This window comes from Sesamum indicum, linkage group LG1 (assembly GCF_026168435.1).
Source record: "Sesamum indicum cultivar Baizhima isolate 11 linkage group LG1, ASM2616843v1, whole genome shotgun sequence".
In the NCBI taxonomy this organism is placed as follows: domain Eukaryota; kingdom Viridiplantae; phylum Streptophyta; class Magnoliopsida; order Lamiales; family Pedaliaceae; genus Sesamum; species Sesamum indicum.
Window position 1 is genome coordinate 6,027,476 of NC_142657.1, and position 22,408 is coordinate 6,049,883.

A 22,408-nucleotide genomic window follows, 5' to 3' on the forward strand; every position below is an offset into this window, starting at 1 on the left:
TAATAAATCTGGTCTACAGATTTTATCTCTTCTTTAGATTTACTGAAATTTAAATGGAGCAAATTCTTAATGTTGATTATACAATTCTTGTAATTGTTACTATATGCAACTGATTCATGTATTTGGACATTTTGTGGTCCATGATTAATATGAAAGTAATTAAGTTGCAGTATCCATCCGTTGAGGATACTGATTGCATCCATTTATTTTATTTTATTTTGTTTTAGTTTTGTGATAACGCTATTGTATGCAGTAGGAAATTAGTTTCCTGAATTATTTTACATGAATTCTTCATTATAAGTTACAGGAATTAATCACACAACTTATTCCTCATTAATATTCAAGATTATAGCAATGATTAATACATTTTTATAGATATCGTAAATGTTAACATGCGATCACAAGTCGTGTTAGTCGTCTTATATTAATATATTCACACTATACATTTGTTCATCAATCTCAACTGCAATCGCGAACAATTTGATTTAATTTATCCTTATGCACATCAGCAAGAAATATATATAATCCTATTTACAACTAGGTAAAACTTGCCGATACTTTTAGTAATCAACAAAAGATGTAATCCCTACTCAAACTAAATTAATACTCACTTCCATATGAGTATGATCAATGAAGGATGTAATCCGTACTCAAACTATATTAATACTTACTTCCGTATGATGCTTCTACATATGTACGAACAAAATTTATTATCTCTAGTTATACCAATAAACTAGTATCAAGCGGTTAGTATATATTACTAAAATTATCAAAATTATAAATTTTGTTCAGACATATGTAGAAGCATCATATGGTAGTAAGTATAAATTTAGTTTGAGTACGCATTACCTCCTTCGTTGATCATACTCACATGGAAGTGAGTGTTGATTTAGTTTGAGTTGTGTAGAGTGGAAATCACCAGAAAATCCTATCCAACTATTACAAAAATTAGAGTAAGAAACTCCGTAAGATTATTACAGGCTAATATACAACTTAAATGATAATAACAAATGAAGGAAATAATGAAATAATTAAATCAACAGTATAGTGATTAATAGGCTCAGAGTAGCCAAATCCAATATCTCGATAAAGGAATACAGTCACAAGGCACCGTTTCCACAATGAACCGACTCACGATAACTACACAAACCAAGAATCGGACCACAACCCCGATCACCCAGATCTCAGTATCACACGGTCATAGAGACCCCAACTCAATATTTCACGAAGAACTTTGGTTAATGGTGAAGGAGATAAACAACTTCATGTTTTAGCTACAAGGGAGAATCCCTTATTTAAAGGGGTGAAAACTGTGGTAGAGAAGGAAAACCTTGGTGGCTTTCCTAAAACCATTAGATTGGTTTAGGAAAGTGGCCATGGCTCCCGGAGAAGAGAAGGAAGAAAATCATAGAGAGGATTTGGAGAGGAGAGAAAGTAGACGGCGCACAAAAAAGAGAGAAGAGGGAAAGTGAGATTTTGGGTTTCGGATGTGATATAAGTAGGTAGATAGATGGGTTGGGTTACTGGGTCGGTTGTGGGCTGCCAAGTGTGTCAGGTAATTGGGCTGCCAAGGCCGGCCTTCTAATAAGTCATTAGGCTACAAATTATAACAAGTAGGGAATAAATCTTTTGTTGATCGTACAAAATGTATCGGCAAGTTTTAACTAGTTGCAAATAGGATTATATATATTTCTAGTTGATCATGCTAATTGCACGGACATGAGTTTTAATTGGTATGAATAGGATTACATATATATTTTGTAGATCAAAGCATTGAATATTCATGCTTTCATACTAATTGTACCGCCATGAATTTTAACTCAGTATATCAGTAGGACTACATAATTTTGTTGATCATACTAATAGTTCATATGCAGGAAGGTACATATATATTTTGTTAGTAAAAGCATCACATAATGCTTGTACCCTAATTGTACGGACATTGATTTTAGACTAGATGAACATAATAACTTCTTTGGTAGACCACAATAATTGCAAGTACACGATTTTTCACTTGATGATCATAATAAATACACGGGACATGAATTTTTACATGGTATAAGTAGGATCGCACAAGACTATATTATACTTTATTGATACAACCATCATTAATATATTCACATTTATAATTAAGATAATTTGGAACTATTCTTGATCATATTAATTGTATTGACATGAGCATTAAATTGATATGAGTAGGATTATATTTCAACATAATTCTATAAACAAAGTTTAATTTGGTAACTAGGATTACATATTTCTTTGATGGAAACACCATAAATGTACGTATATGAGTTTTATTAAATTAGATAAATGTTACAAGAATTCATCACACATCTTATTCCTCGTTCATACTCTAGAGTATAGCGATGATTAATACGCTTCTACAGATATTATAAATGTTAATATGCGATCACAATTCGTGTTAGTGTCTTATACTAATATATTCGTATTACACATTTATTCATCAACCTCAAATGCAATCGCGAATAATATTATTTAATTTTCAACTTTATTCAAGAACTCTGGATATATATGTGTACATATATATCCACCTACACACCCATAGTATTTCTACTTATATTTATTGATAACACTAATTATTTTAGTAATTTTAATTCTATTAATTTTATAATTTTTATAATTTTAGTCTTGTAAAAATTAATTTTCATAATTTGTGTAGGAAAAAAAGTGACACCCCCTCATAATTTACAAGGCAGAAACTTTATTTTTATACCTATAAAAATAAGTAGGATCTAACATTTTAATGATCACACTAACTGCTGGAACACTAGTTTAATTGGTACAAGTAGACATAATAAATTTTGTTCGTACATATGTAGAAGCATCATATTGACGTAAGTATTAATTTAGTTTGAGTACGGATTACATCCTTCGTTGATCATACTCATATGGAAGTGAGTATTAATTTAGTTTGAGTAGGGATTACATCTTTTGTGGATCGTACTAAACGAATCGGCAAGTTTTAACTAGATTCAAATAGGATTATATATGTTTCTTGTTGATAATGCTAATCAAACGGACTAGAGTTTAAATTGATATAAATTGGATTACATATAATGCATATAGGATTGAATATGTTTTCACAATAATTGTACCGCCATGAATTTTAACTAGTATATCAATTGGACTACAAAATTTTGTTGATCATACTAATTGTTCATATGCACGAAAGTACATAATTGATCATACTAATTGTTCATATGCAGTTGGTTTCAGATCTATGTTTTCTTTGCAAATGAAACGAGCCACAATGTTCATACTAGGCTCCAGCACCAATTTCTCCCATGCGTCATTGGCATCTCCACCGTGTTGAAGGAATACCTCTGTGGCGTTCAACCGATGGATCTGCCACCCAAATTCCTCCCTCATCCTTAAAATCTTTAAAACTTGACGGCAAGCTAATTTGCAAGTGTTCATCTTAATTTCATCAATAGCTGCCTTAAGAAGCTTAGTCCTAGTTTCGCCATCGACTAGACCCTCACTCCTGAAGAACTCATCCATCTCGGGGACTCCAATGCTACGCTTAATCCCATTATCATAGTCACGAATTTCTGGATCAAAAAATATCTTAGCCTCCTCCATCAACCCGTTATCCACCATCTGAGCAACCCTTCTCGACATGTACGAATGCAAGAATGGGATCGCCAAGTCCATCCAGAGAAAGCAACACTCGTACTTGGAGGGTAACTCAGTGTCGTTATTGAGAAGTGCCTGTATGAATGAATTGGACCCACCAGCAATGATTGGCAACTGATTCTTTTGTACGATGGCATCAGCAGCCAGCAATGCATGATGCACAAAATTATGTACAGAGAAATCCACCTCGGGATCAATGATTCCAAGCAAATGGTGTGGCATGCTGACGAATTCCTCATTGCTCACCTTATTGGTTACTATGTCTAGGCCCTTGTAGAACTGAATTTTGTCCGAATTGATGACCTCTGCGCCGAAATAGGAGGCCAGGTCTATCGCCAAGCGCGATTTTCCTGTGCCAGTGGCACCCAATACCATCCCACCTTATCCTTCACTTGGTGCTTATCTATCATGCCCCCAACTGAAAAGTTCATCATGCTGGATTGTGTTGGCTTCCAGGATGAGACCGACATTCTAATTGGTAATTACTTTTACTTTTTTTTAACACCTGTCAATTTCATCATACAAATTTAAAAAAGAAAAAGGCCATGTCTTAGAATTCTCTAAAAATTCAATCTAGTATTTTAGAATATCGATCTATCATAGAGAGACAAGCCTTTTTCGATTCTGGGATTAATTTATCTTCTTCAAAAGGATTTGTTTGAAGAAAAACTTCATACATTTGTGGGGTCTAGAGAGAATCATGAACAAGTTTCATTTATGTGAAACAAATTACCTAGACAATTGTTTGAAACATGAAGAAACATAGGATGTGTAGGGGGATATATACATACTTACACACAATGTGGAACAAATCAAGCCATGCATAGTAATAACTTCACCCCTAACCCTATCCACTTACTATATAACAATTCAAATAAATCATGAGCAAGGCTCTGCCCAAATTACTGTAGTTTTACATAATAGGAAAATAATCATTAATTATTGCAAAGCTGTAGTTAAAAGACAATTGAAATACTAATCATAATTAAGATGTCAAAATCTACACTGTGCAGGTACCATAAGAGATGCAATAAATCCATCGATAATTGTATTTTGTAAAAAAATTATTCTTGGGATGTATAATGAGTAATTTTACTATATCGAGTGAGAAAAAAATTAAGAGAAATTGAAAGATAATGACGAAGTACTTTGTGATTATCCATATCTTACGTAGGATTTGCTTTTGAGTAAAATCGAGTGAGTTTAAGTATTCTCATTAATTCGTCAACCTACTATATATGAGAAAACATATATTATAATGAAAAAATCTATATTAATTGAACATTAATAAATATGGTCTTCATATGTTATCTCTTATTTAGATTTACTAAAATTTAATTGGATCAAATTCTGAATGTTAATTATACTATTCTTGTAATTGTTACTATATGCAATTGATTCAAGTATTTGGACATTTTCTGGTCCATGATTAATATGAAAGTAATTAAGTTGCAGTATCCATCCGTTGATGATACTGATTGCATCCATTTATTTTATTTTATTTTATTTTAGTTTTGTAATAACACTATTATATGCATCAGTATCAGTTTCCTTAATTATTTTGCATGAATTTTTCATTATATGTTACAATAATTACTCACACAACGTATTCCTCGTTAATATTCAAGAATATAGCAATGAGTAATATGCTTATATAGATATCCTAAAGGTTAACATGCTATCACAATTCGTGTTAGTCGTCTTATATTAATATATTCGCATAATACATTTATTCATCAATCTCAAATACAATCGCGAATATTTGATTTAATTTATCCCTATGCACATCAACAAGAAATATATATAATCCTATTTGCGACTAGTTAAAACGTGTCGATACATTTAGTATGATCAACAAAAAGATGTAATCTCTACTCAAACTAAATTAATACTCACTTCCATATGAGTATGATCAACGAAGGATGTAATCCGTGCTCAAACTAAATTAATAGTTACTTCCATATGATGATTCTACATATGTACGAAAAAAAATTTACTACCTCTACTTATACCAATTAAACTAGTGTTCGAGCAGTTAGTATAAATAACTAAAATTATAAAAATTATAAATTCTGTTCATACATATGCAGAAGCACCATATGGAAGTAAGTATAAACTTAGTTTGAGTACGGATTACCTCCTTCGTTGATCATTCTCTTATGGAAGTGAGTGTTAATTTCGTTTGAGTAGTGTGGAGTGGAAATCACGAGAAAATCCTATCCAACTGATCCGCCTCGAAGAATATTAAATTCGACCTTGAGCATTATCTTCCAATATGTGGGAGTTGTCGAATAGACCAATAGTACATGAGAACCACAAAAGATCGTTAGGTTAGTCGGGTTCGTCCCTGACGATGACACTCCGATGCCTAAGTCAAACTTTGAGATAGAGAATATAGATTATCAGTTTCTAAGAACAGAATCACATTACCTTGTTAATGACTTCCTTTCTCTCATTTATAAGAAAACTGAATTTATGGTAAGTGCTCGTTTATGAGGGTTATATGCAATGTTAATCAGTGTTTCCCATTGATCATGCTCACAGATTGCACGCCATTTAATCCTCCTAGATTAAAGCTGGATATCTTGTCTGAAGATCTTATCTGGCGGATTATTGCCATAATGAAATGCTTATTAACCAAAATAACCACTTTACCCTTAAGAATGGGTCATTTCGTCTTTTCATATTTTTCCCTTATCATTAGTCTCCCAGTTTTGTGTGTATGACCTTTCATGCTTACAGAAGTTGAATAGCCATCTTTCTGAAGCCACTGCCTCGATTCGAGTGAGACATGTGTTGTCCGATTGTGGTTACCATGGGCATTGTGCCCATACGGGTCATCCCCGGAGTGGTTCTTCCTTTTCTTGTTATCCCTTCCAGTTCTCTATATATATAGAGGTTCTATTCAAATAAATTCTTTGCCACTCTTGTAATGTCAAGGTCGTTGTTATCCTTATATCGATCCCAATACTCGCTGCTCGACCTCGTCCTTGGCATTCAAGGTACTATGTCTTCTTCCCAATCTAATTCTAATTCTAATTCTGCTACTCTTTTCAATAGAATAGAGTCCCCCATTCCCAATGAGGGTCCGTCAAAGGTTAGGTCATGTCGCGATAGGCGAGCTGACGAGTCTACCTCAGATGATAATCCTACTTATGAAAAATACAAAGCTATGTTAGAGCATAGTCATTGGGCTGGTATAGTTAGCACTGTAAAGCAACAAATTCACCGCATAAAGGAGAATATATTCCCAATAGCTTTGAAGTTGTTATTCCAAGGTCGTTTAACCGTATGCAGCGTCCACCCAAGGGTTTCTGCGCCTTCTTGCTTCATCACTTTAATGCTAGGTTATGACTCCCTTTAGCTCCTTATGTAGCTCAGATCGTTAGTCGTCTTGAATTATGCCCCATGCAGCTATCCCCCAATTCCATTCGTCAGATAATCCTCTTTATAATTATAATGAGAGTTCACCATTTCGAACTTAATTTTGATAACTTCTGGACCTTGTATTCTTTTACCACTTCTGGTAGATCAGCCAATACGGGCTTCTTTTATCTGTCTACATGTAGGGATTGTAGATATTTAGATCCCCTTACTTCAGACGTAGGCCCTTGGAAAGAGAAGTTTATCTTCATCCTAGCTCCTCCAGGTCGAGAGTGGCCTGTCAAATGTGATTGGGTTGTAGACATACCTAAACCTGTAATCGAATGAGAGGGATTGGAAGGAGACCAAATAAACAGCCTTACTTCCTACCGATATGATCCGAAGAAGATCTTGGTAGAAGAAGTCCTCTGGCTCGCACATCTTACTCTAGCACACCTTCAAGTGGAGGGTTCCTTAGGTGAAAGATTTATCTACTTCGATTTGTAACTCTGTTGTAAGTAATCATATTCTAACAGAAATCTCCTTTTGCAGACGACATGGTTATCCAGGATCGCATTACCCAAGGGATTAGGGCGGCACAAGCCAGGGCTATAGTTGCACAAGTATCTTCTCCGGCTGCTCAAGTCGCACCTTCTCCAGCTGTTTCAACTCGACCTATGGTGGAAGGTTCCTCTGCTCCTGAGGGTATCCCAAGGGATGCTACTCCTATTGTGGTCAGGAGCGAGGACACGCAGTCTAGGGGTTTGGGTCCGGATCCCAAATGTTGAGAGGTCGCCTGATGGTTCTCGTACTGGTGAATATAGCCTTGGTAGCTAAGTCAGTCGTCGCAGGAGGAGGAGTAAGAGCCTCATGCGATCAAACCCAAGAAGTCGATCCCAATCCCTTAGGACGAATTATCCATCGGAGTCCGCTAGGGCAGAAGAACTAAGGAACATGGAGCTTTTGAATGATGTCACCGAATGTCGGAAGAAAGCTCGTGAAGATTTGAGAACTCCCCATCATTTGACAGCTCAATTAGAGGGTGAAAAGTTGGCTCCAGATTGGAAAATTTTTTTCCAGCAGCACAGTTCTCGGTACTCAGTCGGGCTAGGACTCCTGGGAATTCTGTAATGTGAGCTGCCTTCCACACGATCAAGAAACTCTGCTTCAAACTTCATTCACCCATCTTGAAGAACACTGTGCCCATTCTTTAGTCCAGGTTCATTTTCTATCATTTTTACTTTGATTCATTCCCTTTTCCCTTCACTGATAACCTCTTTTTAGGCTGCCAACTTCGTTCGCGGGCTTTCGTTGAAGTGTGCTGGGTTTCGTCGAAACCAGATTATAATAAAGCGAAGGAATCGCGAAGCAGAATCTCTAAGACCTCAGCTCGCGAGTAGGATCTTGAAAATCAACGAGCCGCTTTGGAAGCTCGTAATAAAGAGTTGGAAGAAGAGTTGGTCTCTGAGGTGGCTAAGGCGATGGAGGCAGGGAAGGAAGAGGGCTTTTCTGCTAGTCATGCTGCTGGGAAGGTCGCAGGAGCAATTGAAGGCCGGGATAATTATCTCAAGTCAAATGACTTTTCTGCTCGCATCAAAGAAGCTCGTATCCAAGATGCTCGCGACTTCATGAAAGCTCCTACCTTTGAATCTGCCTTGGAGATTAAAGCTGCAGATTATCTAATGCAAGGATTTGATAGATGTAAGAGGCAGGTGACTACTTTAGGAGGATTTGCTCCGGGTTTTGACGTGTCACAATTAGACCCTGGTCTCGATGGCAGGTTCCAACCATTTGCCGATGAAGAAGTTCCTTTGCCTACTGAAGATGAGTTCGCGACCCTCCTAGATAAGATCGAAGAGGATTGATGACTTATAATTGTGTTTTGAACTCATGGTTGTAATATTTTTTATGATATTCATGTTTTCTGTCTTGTATGTGCTACTTGAGTTTTGCCTTACCCAAGGAATTTCTTGATCACTTAGTCTTTTTCAGATTCGTAAATAATCACCCCTTTTTAGTTTATCTTTTTCAGATTGCGCTAATAGTGCTTTAATATTTATAAGTTACCACAAAACAAATTTTTTTCAGACTACCTATCTCGTCCTTCTGAAGCTGGAGCTTTTTCAGATCACTATTATTTCGACCTTTTACCGGTTTAACAGGGGGATCTTTTTCGGATCGTTTACATTGTTGCGACCTTTTTCAGGTTCTCAAAAATTAAAACTAGGATCTTTTTCAGGTTGTTTGTATTATTGCGACCTTTTTCACGGTCTCAAGCATAAGACTTCCTAAGATTGTGTATATTCCACGGTCGGGGGAGGACCTGTCCATTTGCGTCTTAGAGTTTGTATGATCCCTTTCTTCTTATCTCGATTACTTTATACGGTCCTTCCCATGCCGGGTCCAATTTTCCCACATGTTTTGAAACCTCAACCTTTTTTAGGACTAGATTACCAACCTGTAATTCCCTTGGCCTCAGTTTCTTGTTGTAATTCTTTCTGATCAATCCCTTGTGATGGAGTATTTTTGCATACGTTGCGTCTCTTTTTTCCTCCACCATGGTGAGATCGAATGGTCTTTCTTCCTTGTTGGTCATCGCATCGTAGCTCGCTATCGTCTGAGTCTCTTCACTAATTCTGCAGGAATGACAACTTCAGAACCAGAAATGAAACAAAACGGGGTTTCACTTGAAGCGGTTCGTGTGGTCGTTCGATAAGCCCATAATACTCCTGGGAACTCCTCGTCCCACGACCCTTTGGACTTTATCCTGGTTTTTAGGTGTTGGAAGATGGTTCTGTTCCTCACTTCTGTCTGTCCATTCGCTTGAGGATGGTCAACCGATTTGAAATTTTTTTGAATTTTTTAATTCCTTCAGCCAAGTAGTAATTTGCTTGCCTTGGAATTGTATACCATTATCTGATATTAGGATCCTTGGCACTCCAAATCTGCAGACTATATTTTTCCAAATGAAGTTGATCTCCCTTTCAGATATTTTTGACACAGCTTCTGCTTCGACCCATTGGAGAAATATTCAATCGTGACCACTATGTACTTCTTCTAAGTTTTGGCTGGGGGGAATGGCCCTAAAATGTCAATTCCCCATTGGTCGAATGGCCATGCGATTTGTATCAGTTTCATCGGAGTAGCTGGTACATGCGTCTGTAAGGCATATCTTTGACAGCTTTCACATTTTGGAACTAACTCTTTACCATCTTTCATCATGGTAGGCCAAAAATACCCCTGCCTTGCAAACTTTTGTGCTAGCGATCTAGCACCAGAATGATTGCCACAGCTCACTTCATGAATCTCCCTCATCACATATTTTGCTCGGTCGTCATCTAGGCATTGCAACAATGGTCTTTCTATGGATCATTTGTACAGATCGGATCCGATCACCACAAATTTGAGTGCCCTGAATTTTAATCTCCTAGCTTGTACTGGGTCTTTAGGTAGCATTCCTTCTTTAAGACAGCGCACGATTTCATCCTTCCACGGATATGCTGGTTCAACTGTTTTGATCTCCAACGGTTCTGAGATCGTTGGCCGATCCTTTATGATGACTGTAATTTTTCGATCTTTTATTCATGATAAGAGAGCTCCGAATTTCGAAAGTGAATCAGCTTTATCATTCTCGCATCTCGGAATTTGTTGGATCTAGCATTTTTTTAATTTTTCCATCATGGATTTTGCCCTTCTGTAATACATCATCATAGATTTCTCTTTCTTTTATTAAGTACCCTCGATCTGCATTGCCACTAGCTGTGAATCTGTATATACTTCCAACATTTCCACTCCAGCATCATGGGCCAACTATAGCCCCAATATCAGGGCCTCATACTCAGCCTCTTTATTAGTCGTCGAGAACGATAACCTCGCAGCGACCTCTACCTCAATTCCCTTTGACCCTTGAAGCAAGGTTCCCGCCCCTCCATTATTAGCGTTTGATGAACCATCCACGTGTAACATCCATGTTTCGATCTCCAGAGTTGGTTCGTTCTTTGAGGCCTGGTCTCCTGCTAGTTTCATTATAAAATTTGCCAAAATTTGTCCTTTTTCTGCCGTCCTCCCCTGGTATTCAATATCGTATTCGTTGAGCTCGACCGTCCATTTAACTAATCTCCCAGAGGCTTCTGGTCGCGACAGTATGCTTTTGAGCGATTGATTTGTTAATACTACGACCTTGTGAGATTGGAAGTAGGGTCGTAATCTTCGAACAGTTACTACTAGGGCCAAGACAAATTTCTCGATCACAATATATCTATGTTCAACACCTTGCAACATCTTGCTGATGTAATAAATTGGGTTCTGGATCCTCTTCTCCCTTCTCACCAACACTAAACTTACCGCATTTTCTGACACTGCTAAGTGCAGATACAATATATCGCCTTCCCTTGGGTTCGCTAGCAAAGGTGGCGACCTCAAGTAATCTTTGAGCTCTTGGAATGCTCGTTCACATTTCTCCGCATTTAAACACTTTTGCTTTTCTCAAAATTTTAAAGAAATGCAAATTCCTATCTGCTGAGAAATAAATCGATTAAGTGAAGCGATCTTACCAGTCAGTTTTTGGACGTCTTTAACTGAGGTCGGTGATTTCAGCTGCAGGATCGCCTCAATATTTTCCGGGTTAGCTTCTATTCCTTGGTTGCTCACCATGTATCGCAGGAACTTGCTGCCTCCGACGCTGAATGTGCACTTCGTTGGGTTGAGTTTCATCCCATATGCTCTCATAATGGCGAAGGTTGCCTTTAGGTGTGATAAGTGGGTTTTTGGTCGCTGACTTTTGGCCAGCATGTCATCCACGTAAACGTCCATTGCTTTTCCAATTTGGTCTTTAAGCATCTTGTTCACCAGCCTAGCTAGGTGGCACCTGTATTTTTAGTGCAAAAGGTATTACATTGTAGCAAAAAATACCTTGCTCGGTTACAAATGATTTTTTACTGCAATCTTTCTTTGCCATCGATATCTGATGATAACCCTGGTATACATCCATCATTGAGAAGAGTTCATAGCCTGCTGTCGAATCCACTAACAAATCAATATAGGTTCTTCGGGCATACTTTGTTTAAGTCGGTAAAACTAGTGCACATTCTCCATTTTCCGGAAGACTTAGGTACTACCACCACATTTGATAGCCAATCCGTATATTGGATTTGTGAAATATATCCTGCTTTTAACAACTTTTCGATCTCGTCGTTGATAATGCAATTCTTTTCCAACTCGAACGTTCTTTTTCTCTGCTGCACTGGTCGTATGGTCGGGTCGACATTGAGCATGTGGACTATTACTTCAGGACTTATCCCTCTAAAATCTGAAGGGCTCCATGTGAACATGTCCGCATTACTACGAAGGAATGCTATCATCATCATTTCCAGTCCTTTTTCCATTCTCGACACAATTTTAGTCATGTGAGTAGTATCTCCTTGTAGAAATTCAATCTCTCTATGTTCCTCGATCAGCTCTATCCTCTCCATTCTATATTCCCATCCATTCTCGTTGGGTTTGGAGAATTTCCTCTTTCTTTTGACATTCTCTCCTCTTTTTAAGGATAGGTTATAACATCTCTTGGCCTCTGCCTAGTCGCACATTACCTCACCCACTCCATTTGGAGTTGGGAACTTCATTTTGAGATGATAAGTGGACACTATCGCCCTGAAAGAATTAAGGCCAGGTCTACCCAATATAACATTATATGCAAACGAGGTATCAACATCCAAAAATTTTACCATTAGCTTCTTTCTCCTTGGTTCCTCGCCTATAGAGACTGGAAGTTCGATCGTCCCCAAAGATTCGACTTCGCTCCCACCAAATCCGACCAAGGGAGCCTTTATTGGTGCCAGACTTGCGTTGTCTATCCCTATCTTTACTAATACCTCCATCAAGATGATGTCTGCTGAGCTGCCATTGTTAACCAGCACCTTATGGATAGTGAAGTTGGCGATATCCATTTTGATAACCATAGGATCGTTGTCTTCTCCTATCCTTTCTCTTGCATCAAGAGCTCCGAAGGTAATTTTCGGTTCAGGTGCCACATTCAAGATTTGTCTATTTTCGAGCGAACACCTCTTTCTTTCGACCTTTTCCTCGATCTCCTCGAATACCCATCTGCGGAGCCTCCTACTATTGGTATGGATGATGCCTTTCACCTGTAGATCTCTCCTTACCTCGCCTCCAGGTCCTCTTTTCGGACACCTAGATCTGGTACGACGATCTCCCCTACTATGTTTCCTAGTTACTTGATTTCTAAAATAGCCTTGGCGCACCAGCCTCTCGATCTCATTTTTGAGCTGATAACAGTCTTCCGTGCCGTGACCCTTCTCCTTGTGGAAACGACAATACTTGTTAGAATATTTTTTTGCAGGTGTAAACCTCGTGTGCTTAGGCCATTTTAAGACATCCTCTTTCTCCACCATCAGTAATGCTTTTGCTCGCATCGTATATAATGGAGTGTACTTTGTGTTGGTAAGGCAGTTCCTTGCCCCTGTCGTGTTTTGGCCGTTTATGCTCTTCTTTGTAATAGCGACCTAGATCTCTTCCTCGTTCGACATTAATTTTCCACTCTTCGTCTTTCATTGCGTTCATCTCTTCTTCATCTTTGTATTTCTACGTCAGGTTTCATCAATTGTTCTATGCCTGTTGGTGGGTCTCTTACTAATGCAGACGCAAGGGGTCCCTTCTTCAAACTGTGAATGAGGATGTTGACCATCATGTCTATCCTCAAATCTTGCACCTCCACGGTCTCGTTACTAAACCTCCCCAAAAAGTTTTTTAAAGTCTCATTGTCATGTTGCCTTATGGTGAACAAGTGCGTGGCAAATTACTTTTGCTTCCTATTACTGGCGAAGTGAAAAGTAAACTTTTGCATTAGCTATTCATGGGATTCGATACTACCAGGTGGTAGGTTAGTAAACCACTCTTGAGCTTTACTTGGCAAAGTTGTGACCAGCTCACCATCTCCGTCAGGATCTGGTTACTGAAAGGTGAGTTCCGATGCTGAGCGACCAGTTCGCCTCGTTTCTTGAGCTTGTCTATCTGTTTGCCCAGCTGGGCAATTTATTTGGACACGTTATCAACTTCTGCTCGTGAAATGGCGGGTCCCTAAGACGGCTTTTGTCTCGACTGCTCAATCCAAGCTCAAAGGGTGGGCGTCGACTTTTATCCGCTGCCCTTCCACTTGCTCCTGGCATCTTCTCCTGGTCTCCCTCTCCAAATAACTTTCTTTTGGTGGCTTCTTTATTTATGCGGGTGGTGGTTCTACGTTCGTAGGCTACGATCACATTTCGTCCTGCTTCCTCGATCATTTGTTGAAGCTCCATCCATGTTAATTGAATATTACTTTCCGCAGTTCCCATCGTAATTTATAATCCTGCTATATTCCCTCTTAAATCTCCTTCCATGTTTCTCAGGCTATATGAGAACTCGATTCCCACAGACGGCGCCAATTGATCCGCCTCGAAGAATATTAAATTCGAACTCGAGCGTTATCTTCCAATGTGTGGGAGCTGTCGCAACGAACCAATAGTACTTGAGAACCACAAAAGATCGTTAGGCTAGTCGGGTTCGTCCCCGACGACGACACTCCGATGCCTAAGTCAAACTTTGATATAGAGAATATAGATAATTGGTTTCTAAGAACAGAATCACGTTACCTTGTTAATGACTTCATTTCTCTCATTTATAAGAAAACTGCATTTATGGTAAGTGCTCGTTTATGGGGTTATATGCAGTGTCAATCAATTTCCCATTGATCATGCTCATAGATCGCACGCCATTTAATCCTCCTAGATTAAAGCAGCATATCTTATCTAAAGATCTTATCTGGAGGATACTTGCCATAATGAAATGCTTATTGACCGAAATACCCACTTTACTCTTAAGAATGGGTAATTTTGTGTTTTCATATTTTTCCGTTATCACCAACTATTACAAAAATTTGACTACGAAACTCCTTAAGATTATTACAGGCCAATATACAACTTAAATGATAATAACAAATGAAAGAAATAATGAAATAATTAAATGAACAATATAGTGATTAACAGGCTAAGAGTAGCCAAATCCAATATCTCGATAAAGGAATACGGTCACAAGGCACCATTTCCATAATGAACCGACTCCCGGTAACTCCACAAACCAAGAACCCGAGCACAACTCTGATCACTCACATCTCAGTATCACACGGTCACAAAGACCCTAACTCAATATTTTACAAATAACTTTGGTGAATGATGAAGGAGATAAACAGCTTGATTCATGTTTTAGCCGAAAGAGAGAATCCCCTATTTAAAGCGGTGAAAACTGTGGTAGAGAAGGAAAACCTTGGTGGCTTTCCTGTGTCCATGGCTCCCGGAAAAGAGAAGGAAGAAAATCACAGAGAGGATTTGGAGAGGAAAGGAAGTACACGGCGCAGAAAAAATAGAGAAGAGGGAAAGTGAGATTTAGGGTTACCGATATGATATAAGTAGTTAGATAGGATGGGTTGGGTTACCGGGTCGGTTGTGGGCTACCAAGTGGGTTAGGTAATTAGGCTGCCAAGGTCGGCCTTTTAATAAGTCATTGGGCTACAAATTATAACAAGTAAGGATTACATCATTTGTAGATCGTATTAAATGTATCGACAAGTTTTTAACTAGCTGCAAATCAGATTAAATATGTTTCTTGTAGATCATACTAATCGCACGGACATGAGTTTTAATTGGTATAAATAGGATTGCGTATATATTTCGTTGATCAAAGCATTGAATATTTCTTACTTTCATACTAATTGTACCGCCATGAATTTTAACTCAGTATATCAGTAGGATTACATAATTTTGTTGATCATACTAATTGTTCTTATGCAAGAAGGTACATATATATTTTATTAGTAAAAACATCACATTATGCTCGTAAAATGAATGCACGGACATTGGTTTTAGACTGGATCAACATAATAACTTCTTTGGTACACCACAGTAATTGGACGTAGACGATTTTTCACTTGATGATCATAATAAATACACGGAACATGAATTTTTATTTGGTATAAGTACGTTCGCACAAGACTATATTATACTTTATTGACACAAACATCATTAATATATTCACATTTATAATTAAGTTAATTTGCAACTATTCTTGATCGTATTAATTGTACTGACATGAGCTTTAAATTGATATTAGTAGGATGATATTTCAAAATAATTCTATAAACAATGTTTAATTTGGTAACTAGGACTAAATATTTCATTGATGGAAGCACCGTAAATGTACGTGACTTAGATAAATATTACAACAATTAATCACACATCTTATTCCTCGTTCATATTCAAGAATATATATATCATAAATGTTAACATGCAATCCCAATTCGTGTTAGTCATCTTATACTAATATATTCATATTACAAATTTATACATCAACCTTAAATGCAATCGCGAATAATTTCATTTAATTTTCAACTTTCTTCAAGAACTCTGGATATATATCTGTACATATATATCCACCTACTCACCCATAGTATTTTTACTTATATTTTATTGATAACACTAATTATTTTAGTAATTTTAATTCTATTAATTTTATAATTTTTATAATTTTAGTCTTGTAAAAACTAATTTTCATAACTTCTGTATGACAAAAAATGACAGCCCCTCATAAATTACAAGACAAAAACTGTATTTTTATACCTATACAAATAAGTAGGATTTAACATTTTAATGATCACACTAACTGCTCGAACACTAGTTTAATTGGTATAAGTAGAGATAATAAATTTTGTTCATACATATGTAGAAGCATAATATTAAAGTATGTATTAATTTAGTTTGAGTACGGATTACATCCTTCGTTGATCATACTCATATGGAAGTGAGTATTAATTTAGTTTGAGTAGGGATTACTTCTTTTGTTGATCGTACTAAATGAATCGGCAAGTTTAACTAGACGCAAATAGGATTATATATATTTCTTGTTGACAATGCTAATCAACCAGACATGATTTTAAATTTGTATAAATTGGATTACATATGTATTCCGTTGATCAAAAGCATTGAATATTAATGCTTTCACACTAAATGTAATGCCATGAATTTTAACTCAGTATATCAATAGGACTACAAAATTTTGCTGATCATACGAATTGTTCATATGTACGAAGGTACATAATTGATAATACTAATTGTTCATATGTACGAAGGTACATAATTGATAATACTAATTGTTCATATGCAGTAGGTTTCGGATCTATGTTTTCTTTGCAAATGAAACTAGCCACCATGTTCGTACTCGGCTTCAGCACCAATTTCTCCCATGCTTCATTGGCATCTCCTCCACATCGAAGGAATACCTCTGTGGCGTTCAACCGGTAGATCTGCCACCCAAATTCCTCCCTCATCCTCAAAATCTTTTCAACTTGACGGCAAGCAAATTTGCAAGTATTCATCTTAATTTCATCAATAGCTGCCTTAAGAAGCTTAGCCCTAGTATCACCATCGACAAGACCCTGACTGCTGAAGAATTCATCCATCTTGGTGACCCCGATGGCACGCCTAATCCAATAATCATAGTCACGAATTTTTGGGTCAAAAAATGCCTTGCCCTCCTCCACCAACCCGCTATCCACCATCTGATCAACCCTTTTCGACACGTACGAGTGCAAGACCGGGATCGCCACGTCCAACTAGAGAAAGCAACATTCGTACTTTGAGGAAAACTCAGTGTTGTAATTGACAAGTGCCTGTATGAAGGAATTGGACCCTCCAGCAATGATTGGCAACCGATTCTTTTGTACGATGGCATCAGTAGCCAGTAATGCATGATGCACAAAATCATGTACAGTGAAATCCACCTCGGGATCAATGATTCCAAGCAAATGGTGTGGCACGCCGCGGCATTCCTCATTGCTCACCTTATTAGTTACTATGTCAAGCCCCTTGTAGACCTGAATTTTGTCCGAGTTGATCACCTCTGCCCCGAAACGGGTGGCGAGGTCTATCGCCAGGCGCGATTTGCCTGTGCCAGTGGCACCCAATACCACCACCACCTTATCCTTCTCTTGGTGCTTGTTCATCATGCCCCGAACTGAAAAGTTTGTCAAGCTAGATTGTGCTGGCTTCCAAGTGGAGATCGACATTTTAATTGGTAATTACTTTTATTTTTTTTAACACCTGTCAATTTCATCAAACAAATAAAAAAAGAAAAAGGCCACGTGTTAGAATACTCTAAAACAAAATTTGTACCAAATACAATCTACTATTTTAGAATATCTATCTATCATAGAGTGACAAGCCCTTCTCAACTCTTGGATTAATTTCTCTTCTTCAGAAGGATTTGTTTGAAGAAAACTTCAAACATTTGTGGGCTCTAGAGAGAATCATGAACAAGTTTCTTTGATGTGAAAGAAATTACTTGGACAATTGTTTGAAACGTGAAGAAATATAGGATGTGTAAGGGGGTATTTATACATACATACGTACACACAATGTGGAACAAATCAAGCTATTCATGGTAATAACTACACCCCTATCCCTATCCCCTTAGGTCATGTTCACTTTCCCCCACTTCGCATCCCCCCCTCCGAATTAATTTTGGATTGCTAGTTGGATTGGTTGAGGTGGGATAGATAGCCCAATGTTTACCTATAGGGATTAATTTCGCAATCTATCCTTTTTCTTCTATTTACCTTCATGTATTATTTCCACGATGTACTTGTTCTATTACGTTAATGCCCCCTTCTATTTGAACAATTTATATTACGCATATTCCCACCGCTCCTGCCCCTCGCCTCGTCATTTCCCTTCCCTCTCTTTCCCCAATTTCTGTTTTAAGCTGTTTCTTTGCCGAAAGAGGGTCCTCCCACCGATCCGTTGTACTGGACGAATTCATCCATTATCTTCACGGTAAGCTTATCTTTATCCAAACATTCTCCGTAACGAAAAATCCCCTGATATATGTAACGGGTTGTAATTTTGCCCTGAACAATTATCTCCATTTTTAGGGTTTATGTAATTTCAGTTTTCCGCACTCCCATCCGACGACGTCGGTGAGTTTGTAATCCTCTCTGGACAAAATTTAAAGCAATTTCTGATTATCCCCGTCGTTTTTATGAGATGACTCCCCATCCCTCCACCATTACTGTCTAGATCATCGTTCATGGATACCGCTCCTTTCCAAAACGATTTCTGTAGTACCAATGATGAAGGCAGAATGGGTAGTAAGCAACATTCTTCTGCTTCAACCGAATCTGTTTTTCGTGTTTGCCGTTGCGGTAGGGATGTTCACTTACGCACATCATGGACTACCCTTAATTCGGGACGGAGGTTACGCGGGTGCCCTGGCAACGCGGTTCGTTCTTTCAGTAAACTCCTGTTCACAGCTATAAAATATTTTTTTTGAAATGTGGTACATGCTATTCTGAGCATGTACGATTTACTCATTCGATGTTGCTTATTTCGTATATGTAAGACACGTTTACTCACCTCATACCTGTCTTTACAATTAGGGTCATTACTGCGGCACGTTTGAATGGGTCGACCCGTCCATGTGCCGCAGGTCAAAAGAGATTATTCCTAGGCTGTTCAATCGTATATCAGGCTACGAGACTCAGATAAAATGTTTGAATGATCGTCTACATGTAGAGAATAGGAGTCATACACGGTTACACAATTACTTGATCGTCTTATTACTTCTTTTGCTTATTACTCTTGCATACTCGCTCAATATTTAAGCTTGCTTAATCACTCCGACTGTATATACTTTTTTTTCAATCTCAGCACTTCTTCCTTGTTTTACGTTATGCAATTTTGACTTGACCCAATGAGTGCTCTGACAAGTAAGTTTTCTCCAATCGTGTGCCATTTAAAACTTTGTAAACTACTTCCATTATAATGTATGCAATCATTCTATTATTTTCTTATGCTTGTTACGTCTCTCCTGCCTTACTAAAGTTGCTGGTGACAAGTTGAGCAATTTAATCTTACTGTGTCTTACCCTCTCACGTGCTTAATTTCCAATACAGCTTACTTGAATTCCATACATCCTTTTACAAATAATATATTATCCTCAGTTCCAACTACTGCATTCATTCTGAAGTCGCAATTCCATCACTTCACTTTCGAGTTCTGCATTAATTCATACAAACTACCTATCCCCCCAACTACTTCATTCATTATCACACAACTTCCAGCATTCAATGTCCACCTGCTGCAGATAATAAATTTGATATCATTGTCTGAAAATGGCTACATACTGCATTTCTTTATACATCCAACGCCTCTGCATTTATTGGGCACATGCTGCATAGAATAAACATTGTGCCATTCTTCCTAAATGGCAGCAGCCTGCACTTCACTCTACATCCCCTGCATATGCAATTAATGCTTAGACACGTCCATTCTTACACAACTGCCATATCTTTCCATTAATTACAATCACCTACCTTAATGTTATGCAACTGGCATTTTAATTACTACAGACTATTCTCTCTTACTTCAGACACAATTTTCGCCTGAATTCTGTTTATTGTCCATAAAATGCAAAAATATTCCCCATGTTACCACTATAAATGCGACTGAATGTTCCTTTTGTGTTCTGCAACTTCCTTTCCTTTTTTTGTACATTCCCTCAACATACTATTTGTGGAAATACCCTATGATGTGGCCCGATGGGTTCTATAATCAGCATTATATGTTCTATTGTTCCAAATGGACCAAGGATATGGAGCGAACTTTTGTCAGTAAACTGCTGAAACATGCCAAAAACGGACGTTTCCATCCTGATAAGGAGAACACCTTAGCCATAACTGATGCGTTGGCAGCGGTTCGTAAACATCATGAGCTTAAGATTGACATTCGTTGGGGAAAGTATGTCGTCAAGTTCCTACGTGAGAGACATGATGCTTTCGGGAGGCTCATTGCCCGCAGGGATGTTGTCTGCAACACTATGCTACGTTTTGTCACCGCGCATGACTCTACTTCGAAGGAATTCTGCAAGGTACTTTTTTCTTTTATATTCTGTGGGAATGTTGTTATATGCATTTTATAATGGTAACACGTATGACAATGTGCATTAATGTTGGTTGTCTCGTACGGCTTTGTTTTTTTTGTGGGAATCTCGCATCGGAAAATGCTATGTTAATGCCTATGAAGACATGTGGGATGATCTATATATGCTCTTTGCCCAGCCGGTTGACTCTAACTCCGCTTCAGTTGACAATGGCAGATTCGAAGGATCATTTTGATCCTATTGTCCCGATTCAACTATCCGATCCAGTGGTTGTTGTCCATAAAGATCCTTGCCCCTACGGCTCTATCTCGGGTAGCCCTACTTCGGGCTCATCTCTTTGGAATTTTCGTGATGATTTCTATGGGTTCGAGGATGATGCAGACTCCATGCAGCCACTTCCTCATGTTCCAAGTGTCGGGCAGAAATGCGAAGATACCAACTGTGGCAGCCCCAGTGGTGTAAGGTCTGAAGGACAAGCCAGCTCCTCCGCTTCGAATCATACACCCGTGAAGAAGGTTGATTGATGTTTGCAACATTTCAGTGCTGTCTGTTGGAGGTTCGTCGGTGATGGAGAAGGGGGTCCGTTTCCGTGCTTTGTGTTGGCCATGATTGCATGGGATCATATATATAATATTATGTATGTGTACTATTTGTCTGTGTATGTACAAATATATATATATATGTATATTTTGCAGATTTTCCTCCGGAGCCATGTTGCCTGTTCACAACATTTCTCCTTCCGCCGTAACTTATCTAGCGGCTACCTTTAGTACGTCTATAAATGCTTTTCAGGTGTATATTTTGTATGTCTTTTAGTAGAACTGTTGTACGAGGCAGAGAATGTTTCCTCAGTGCTGTGGCAGGTGGTCCATTTTTGTCTCATATGCATTTTCAACATGGTTGTATATGTTTTGTGGACCACCACCCTATGTTCCCTGTACCAAAACATCAGTCTAATTAATGAATTTACAGATGGTTTAATGTTTTTATCTATATTATAATATTTGAACTTTCCGTATTGTATAATAATCTTCTGACAACATTGTTTTTTGTTGCGAGTAATTTGCAATGTCCACCCATGAGTCCCTGACATATGGGTTTCATATACGTCAGAAAATAAGTGGTTTTCTATTGGTTGATGTAGTAATTTCTGTAGGACGTTCAATCTACTTTGTAAGCACTTCCAACCGGAACGGCGTATACCAATTTCTCTGCAGTATGAACACTCTCCTCCTTATATCAAAACTGAACCGTGCGGAGATGGAAAAAGAAAAGCCTACAACCATCTACGCTTCAATACATGCGTGTCGCTTCAAATACCCCGTCCAGATACGACAGTTCTCCCCCTTACATAACCGAGTGTCTTGCATCTCCTCACAAATCCTATTCATCTTCGTCTTCTATT

General features: G+C 38.1%; 1 protein-coding gene, 1 long non-coding RNA gene and 2 pseudogenes across 2 annotated transcripts; 1 reads left to right on the forward strand and 3 right to left on the reverse strand.

Annotated features, from left to right (window-relative positions):
• Nucleotides 1-3,207: 3,207 nt before the first annotated feature.
• Nucleotides 3,208-4,035, reverse strand: LOC105180091 (adenylate isopentenyltransferase 5, chloroplastic pseudogene; annotated as a pseudogene).
• An 8,561-nt stretch (nt 4,036-12,596) lies between these two features.
• Nucleotides 12,597-13,454, reverse strand: LOC148789384 (uncharacterized). Its single transcript, XM_088882770.1, has one exon. It carries the CDS (start codon nt 13,452-13,454, stop codon nt 12,597-12,599), a length of 858 nt encoding a protein of 285 aa, XP_088738896.1.
• Nucleotides 13,455-17,131: 3,677 nt separating this feature from the next.
• On the reverse strand, nt 17,132-18,133 carry LOC105180358 (adenylate isopentenyltransferase 5, chloroplastic pseudogene; annotated as a pseudogene).
• A 663-nt stretch (nt 18,134-18,796) lies between these two features.
• LOC148789385 (uncharacterized) lies at nt 18,797-20,973 on the forward strand. Its single transcript, XR_016067563.1, has 3 exons — nt 18,797-18,899; nt 18,998-19,042; nt 19,143-20,973. It is a non-coding gene; the product is annotated as an uncharacterized LOC148789385 (long non-coding RNA).
• The last annotated feature ends 1,435 nt before the right edge of the window (nt 20,974-22,408 follow it).

Bases quoted from the DNA above. Each gene is read 5' to 3' on its own strand.
- LOC148789384 (XM_088882770.1), bottom strand. From the start codon at position 13,454: ATGCGAGCAAAAGCATTACTGATGGTGGAGAAAGAGGATGTCTTAAAA.